The following is a 7,371-nucleotide window of genomic DNA, read 5'->3' as shown; positions in this document are numbered from 1 at the left end:
AGTAGCTCCACGTATGAAACACTAGAATATAATCTCAATAATAGCATTCAAATCTACTCCAGAATGTATTCGATGCCTATTTATTAAAATGTATCACTGCCAGGTAACTGGTGGCTCACACCTGTAATCCTAGCTTCTCAGGAGACAAAGATCAGGAAGATCACACTTCAAAGCAAGCCCGGGCAAACAGTTCAAGAGACCCATCTCAAAAAATCCATCACAAAAGAGCGCTGGTGGAGAAGCTCAAGGTGTAGGCCCTGAGTTCAAACTCCAGCACCGCAAAAAATAAAATGTGTCACTAATTTTCAGTAAAGTTAAAGAATGTGAACAACATGTATTAGCACAAACACATTTATTTGCTAACCAAAGGGATGAAGCTAGCTAAACCATCACTTTGAAATAGATGCATGTAAAATGTTTGTGATAAAGATTATTGAACACAGTAGTGAAAAAAAAAAAGTATGGAGATTTGCTCATTGAACTGAGCTTTTTCATTCTTGCAGCTAATTCCTGTCCAAAGTGATGATGGAATTTTTATTCTACTTTTTCATAAACCCGAGTACAGGTGACATTGTTCATGACACACTCCTAGGAGAAAGAAAAATAAGAGAGTTAGGCTAGTCTTACGTTCCAGAGCTCTACTGGCAATAAAAGGTTAGGATCAGAATCATACAAAAATCTTCTAATCTACTTCACAGACGGAAGATGTTTTAGGATTCCTGGCTTTGAACCTATTTCTAGCTAGAACCTATTGTTTTGTTTATAATATACAAATGTTTTTACTGAAAACTAAAGTGTTGAGTCTAATATGCAAATTATTCATTTGGTCTTGGCAAATTTTAAAGAAATGCCCCAGACAGCAGTCTGGTGAAGCACTACTGCGATACAGCAAGGATGAAACCCTACCTCAGTGCCATCGTGTCACTTCTTTCTTCCCACCAAGAGCTGTCTTAATAACGAGTATTTCATATTTAACTTATTTCCCGAATGGAGCACTTGTGGGAACTATGAGTGCAAGAAGCCCCATAAGACATAAGCACTTTGACACTTACCACCACTAATTTCCCATCTTTCAATTTTCTCGTTATTGTGCTTTCTTTTCCATCCCACTCCTGATGCTGCACCAACGCACCATCTGTGAAGTTGCAGACCGTCTGCAAAAAATAAAGCACACTTTTTAATTTTCCAAAGTACATCACAAGAGTACCCGTGACTCATAACCTACTTAACCAGCATGACCTTTCATCTTCTCCTTTTTGGGTGTACTTCATCAACCATACTGATTTTACTCACAACAGAGTTTGACCTTTTCAATCTAAGAGCTCATAAAAGATATTCATTGTATGAAGCTGGTACTTTTACTAATTTATTGAAACTCAATTAATAAAATAACTTTTGCAGTAAGTTCTTGACTATACACAGGAAAAATGCTATTGATACAACCTATCATTTCAGAAGCTCTGTCATTTCACACATTATGGCTAACCTGAGTTTTTCTGCCATCAGCTGTAGTTTCTTCAAATTTCTCTCCCAGGGTGCAAGAAAACTGTGTTGTTTTCAGAGTGCTCTCGGTTTTTATGTCGATCTTATTGCCATCACAAGAGATGACACAATCTGGTTTGGCCATTGCTCCCATCTTTCGCAGAGCTAGTCCCACTCCTGTAGAATGTTGTTAACAGGTTAAGTAGCAGCAAGACCAGTTATAACTTACATGAGAAAAGCAAGACTTCAATTGTAATTGTGATGCCTGGCATATTTTCTTACTCCCTAACCTTACTTACTCAAAGAAGTTCATAGAGGCCAGGGCCTGGTGGTGCACACACCTATAATCCCAGTCCTCAGGAGCTAGAGGCAAGAGGATCAAGAGTTGGGCTGCATAAAGACCTTGCCTCAAAGAAAAACCAAAAGTAAATAAATAAAGATAAAATTTTTTTTTATTTAAAAAAGCAATTGGTAGAAGGTGAAGATATGAAGAACTGAAAACTGCAAACTCAGGATCTAGCTGTCTTTGTCTACAAACTGGATTCTGCCAACCACATAATCTGACTTGAGCAGAGTCTGGCACATAAAAGGGCCCTGGTGACTTATTAATAGGCTATACAAAATAAATCAATTTTGAGATATTCAAATAGCATAATTACTGAGGTTAATAGTGCAACCATGATGCTAATAAATGAAAAATATCTTAGCTTGCAAAATAGAAAACATCTGTAAGCTGCATAACTCACTATACTATTTTCCATTTATTAGCATGATGGTGCTGCTAACTTAAACAGCTGTGCTATTTGAGTGTCTCAGGATTCATTTTTATTTTGTGCAGCCTGTTAATTTTTATGGTAGTCCAGCTATGAAATTCTGTATGATTGAATTTATAATTTATAGTCAGTGTATTTCCCTTTGATGTTAACATTCACAAGGAACCTTGGAGCCAGGGTAAGTGAGGAGGGGACAGCTTAAGCAGCATGACTCATAGTCAGGAGCACTCAGCCATGCTTTGTGTCCCCTTGGAGCCTTCCCTCTTGCCAGCTGCTCAGCGCTGGCCTGTTGTTTTGACTCCAGTCATTATTCTCACTCTGGACAAATAAATGGACTTGTTCTTCACACACCTGGACTGATCCCTAGTGGTGGGCCTAGACAGCCTTCATGAGTCTGGAATCCTGCAAATCAGCCACACTGCCCCAAGCACACATTTGCTTCCTACGGGCAGAGAAACACATCTGCGCACATTTACACACCCTGTATGTCTTGGGTGTGTGCAGTGAACGGCCTTTCCAGAGTCATCTTGATTTAGGCTTAGAAGGGGAAAAAAAAAATGTGTTCTTGCTTTTCTGACAGATTCCCCACAAACCAGCTTAACCCCACACTGTCTTGGATAAAGGATAGTGAAGGAGTGATTATGAAGTGCCCAGGAGGTGCTGTCAAGAGGGTCACTGTGATGACTCCACCAGGGAGCAGTCACCCCACCAGGGAGCAGTCAGGTTATCAGTCTGTGGATACCAGCTTCAGAAGCAGCTGAAGTCCTCTGGGGCTGGGAATTCTGTTCCAGAGAGGACCCATGTTGTGCTAACTACAACCCACTTCCTAGTGGCCTGTGACAAAGGTTCACTTTTGTTTGCCATCTGCCTAATGTTTCAACTGACATGCAATCAATGTCACTAAATTAGGAAAGGGGGCAACAGAAAATGAAGCACTATCCAATTTAAGAGAGAAGTTGAATCTTCCTCAGAGATGCATTCTCTCTTGGAAGGGTTTAAGAAGTCAAGTGCCTTCCAGAAGGCCACACCCATCTTGCAGCAGTTACCAGCCACCAGCCAGTTTCTGATTATCGTTTTTCCCAGCAAACCCACTGCCCTCCAGACTCAAGAGGGCAGAAGAGCAGCAGGACCCCCCTTCCACTAAGGCGCCTCAGCTGGGCAGTCCCAGCAGCTGGCCAGGGCTATCAGCGCCATGCCCAGCCAAGAGGCAAGTAAGTCCTTGTCCTCCACAGGATGCTGAGCCAGCCCTAAGGGTCTGGCTTACCCAGGGAGGACAGGCAGAGGACCTGGGAAGAGATGTTGCCAGGGGAGATGAAACCAAGGGCAGAACGGAAGCTGAGCTGTGTCCCGCTCAGCGCCTCTCTATAGGGGGCCTGCTGGAAACCGCGCCCAGCCACACGGTGTCCCCAAGGAGAAGAGGGAGGGGGCCTCGCGCGCCACAAGGAACAAAAGATGGGGCAAGGTGGGAAAAGAGGAGGGGTGCTGCCATGATGGGATGCGTGGAGGGCAGGATGGGTACGGGAGGAGAGAAGGGGAGGATGAGTGGGAGAAGGTGGGAGAAGAAAAAGGGCAAAGGGGAGGGAGATTTGATGAAGTGCTGCTTGGGGATGGGGCGCACGCTAAAGGACCGGAAGCAAGGCAGGGAGGCTGCGGCCAGGACACGAAGCATAAGCGAGTTGGGCGGAGCACGAGGGGGAACATTTACGGGATCTCGCGCCCGGAGGCGCGCACGCTTGGCTCTTCCACCCGGGTGCCCGCGCGGGGCTGCGCCAGGGACAGCACCTGGGTGAGGCGATGGCAGGGATTACGGAGTCTGGAGCAGAGCATCTACCCCCCCCGCCCCACACAGTGATGGGGACCTAAGGACGAAACGGCCACACACATGCCACGTTGTGGGCGCTCCGGGCCTCGTGCCTCACCTAGTTCCTTCATGTACTCGTCAAAGCCTTGGCTGTCCACCAGGCGCCATCTTCCTTCCATCTGCTTCAGCGTGGCCATGGTGGGCGCGGGCGAGGACAAGAGACACAGCAGGTCCGACGCGAGCAGCGTGCTGTACGGCTCCCGGCGCAGCCGCGGGTTTATAAAGCCGCCGGGAAGGGCGGCACCTAGCAGCCAATGGGAGGCACGCCCTTTGCCACGCCCCGCCCCGCCAAGCCACGCCCCTTCGCGCCCCTCTGGCTTCGCTCACCGGGTCGGCAGATGCGAACCGGCTCCACCTGCCCGTGACGGTAGGGCTCCTCCAGCGCTCCTGCGAGCTGGGACTCGCCCCGTGCGCACCACGCCTTCCCGGGCGCCAGCCCCTGCAGGATCCGGCGACGCCAGCAAGCGGAGGGGACAGCCCCCAGGCGAGACCCGAGCCTGCGGATCCCCAGCCCGGCGGTTGGGTCGCCTAGCCGCCGCCGTTTCCTCTTGCTAAATATCCGGAGGAATAGATTAGCCCTAGCCTGGCGCGGTGGGCAGCATCTGATTGATCGACTGTTTGATGGGTTGGTTGATTGATTAAGAAATAAACTGCTCCGCCTCCTTAACATTGTGCCCTTTGTCAGCAGAGGGACCTCTCTCCCGCGCCCTCCTGAGTGTGCAGTCCCTCTGCTCAGGCCACTCCTGGCCCCATTAGGGTCTCCAGCTACCCAGTTTTAACAGAAGCTGCTGGTGGCATAGGGGATATGTCTCCGGAAGTTTGGTTTCTCAACTTAAAACTATAGGAAGTTTCAGCTTAAGCCGAATAGCACTACCGTTGCTATTCAAGAACGTTTTATTAGCTTATATTCCTCTACTGCGGAGCAAAAGAAAGTTGCTTTCCTCCAGCCTCCTAGGTTGTTCGGCCGGGCAGTGAATTACATTAACATAAAACACATTAATAGGTGAAACCCCATATTTAATTACGTTCATAAACACAGGAGTCCCGCAAAATATGAGGATCCAAGGGCCAAACGACTGAAGTTTAGATAGCATCCCGAGTTACAGAAAATAGTTTAGGGCTTCTTGGGGGCAGGGGGGATACAAGTTACGGGTGGGTGAGAGGAGGAATGGCATGGTGAATAAAAGTTGTTTTAACACACAGAGAGAGTCTCTTGGAATAAAAGTTGTTAGTGATAGCATACCGTAACAACATTGTTTTTCGTTTTTGGTACAGTTTTTAATGAATCACATGAGAGATCCCATAATTTGTTATGAATTCGGCTTTGTGTTAGATGATTTTGCCCAACTGTAGCTAAAGTAAGTGTTCTGAGCACTTCAAGGGAGGCTAAATTGTGAAGCTTGCTAGGTTAGGGGCATACTGTATTTTTCAATTTATGATTAATTTATCCAGAGGTAACCCCTTTCTAAGTCTAGGAGCATCTATACTTTAGTAATGTAGATTTCCTTCATAGATTGAAATTTCTTTTGCAAAAGAACAGCTTTTTCTCTCTTTTTTATTAATGTCTGTAAGTGTGCAAAGGGGTTTCATTGTGACATTTCCATTCATGCATGTAATGTACTTTGATCAAATTCACCCCCTTGCAAAAGAACACCTTTTCAAAACGACTTCTGTATCTGCCTTTTCGAAAGACAACCAGCTCAACTATATCAAAGTGTATTTTGGGGGCACTATTTGGTCTTCTACAGCTCTCTGTGGGGTGGTGAGTCCTGAGCTCCCAAGACCCCACTGATTGGGCTCTTCAGTTTCTTCACAGGCTCCTGAATATTCAGACTCCAGGGAGTTTCCAAGTCTCCTCTTCTTTTTCTTTCTGGTTTTTTTTTTTTTTTTTTTTTGGTAGTACTAGAGTTTGAACCCAGGGCTTTGTGCTTGCTCTACTACTTGAGCCATGTTCCTAGCCCTTTTTGGTTTAGGTATTTTTTTTAATACAGTCTCCCATTTAGTGAGTCCCCTAGTCACGCTTCCTGCATGGCTAGGATAACAGGTATGCCCCACCACACCAGCTTTTTATTGGCTGAGCTGAGGTCTTGTGAACTTTTTGCCTGAGTAGCTGGGATTACAGCTGTGTACCACCACACCCAGCTTCTATTAATTTTTTACCCAGAGAGTTATACTCTCTAGAACATTATACTTTTCAAAGTGTATTTTTCACAGTGTCTTACTCTGTGTTCCCACATCCCTGTTGGGGGTGAGATGGGGAGAGGTGAAGAACTGCCATGCCCACACAGGCTGGCTGTTTTCATATAGATGTCAATTAATTGAAGACCTAGGTGCTGTGCTTCCTGGCATTTATATCCATTAATGTCCACTAAATTTTTGCTAAGGAATGCTCTGCAGATTTTCAAGAAGAGGAAATGAGCAAGGAAAGTTTGCTTAGCTCAGGAACCAGAAGCTCTATCCAGGTCCTTCTCACTCAAGACTTGCGAAACGGACCACACCTGACTGACTGCCTTCTGAGAAGAGACCACAGTCACCATGCCACGTCACTAGTTCCTAAATCTTCCCCAACACGATTACAATCTGAGGTTGGTTAGCATGCCAAGGGATGTCTCCTTCCCAGCACTGCATCCCTTTATTACAAGTGCCTTCCCTAATTTTAGGGTCACCCCAGTCTTCCCTTATGGTACCATTTACATACAGAGTGACTCAGGCCATGCTGTTCTCCCAGTAAGGGCCTGCCTGCCCCACGCCCAAGACGCTACTGCTCAGAAAACATCCATGTTCTGAAGGAAGCTGAGTGTAACATTGGCTCAGTGACTAGCGGGACTTCCAGACCCAGGGCAGCTCCCAGGGAGACATGTGCCATGTTGGCCTGGTTCCTCCAGTTTTGTGTACAGCAGGGTAATAATATCCAGGATCAGTGCTAGAGCTCTAACTTTTAGATTGTCATAATCAACCATGTTTCAGAAATATAGAAAGGACAGTGCTAGATCCCTAAGAACTGAAGGAGTGGCTTTTAACCCTGAGGCAGTCCCTAAAGCTTAAAACACAACCTTTGCTGTGGCAAGTGGAAATATTCTTTTTGTGTTTCTTTTCTTGGTGGTGCCGTCATTGTTAAAACGGGCTTGATTCTATGCTGGGAAACACCCTAACCTACTTCAAAGCAAGCTCTATCATTGAGTTTATTATGATGTATTTTTAGCGGTTAAATATAGCTTAGAAACGTAGGAGGCTAAAATACCTGTTAGTGTCTCC

The 7,371-nt window shown here is 46.0% G+C and overlaps 1 protein-coding gene across 1 annotated transcript; it reads right to left on the bottom strand.

Annotated features, from left to right (window-relative positions):
- Positions 1 to 335: 335 nt before the first annotated feature.
- On the bottom strand, positions 336 to 4,333 carry Fabp5 (fatty acid binding protein 5). The gene is made up of 4 exons (XM_020186869.2): positions 4,175 to 4,333; positions 1,487 to 1,659; positions 1,053 to 1,154; positions 336 to 588 (listed from the first exon to the last, which is right to left on the bottom strand). Exons 1-4 carry the CDS (start codon positions 4,251 to 4,253, stop codon positions 535 to 537), a joined length of 408 nt encoding a protein of 135 aa, XP_020042458.1. The 5' UTR covers positions 4,254 to 4,333; the 3' UTR covers positions 336 to 534.
- Positions 4,334 to 7,371: the final 3,038 nt, after the last annotated feature.

This window comes from Castor canadensis, chromosome 3 (assembly GCF_047511655.1).
Source record: "Castor canadensis chromosome 3, mCasCan1.hap1v2, whole genome shotgun sequence".
Lineage (NCBI taxonomy): Eukaryota > Metazoa > Chordata > Mammalia > Rodentia > Castoridae > Castor > Castor canadensis.
This window is presented reverse-complemented; position numbering and strand designations above follow the sequence as displayed.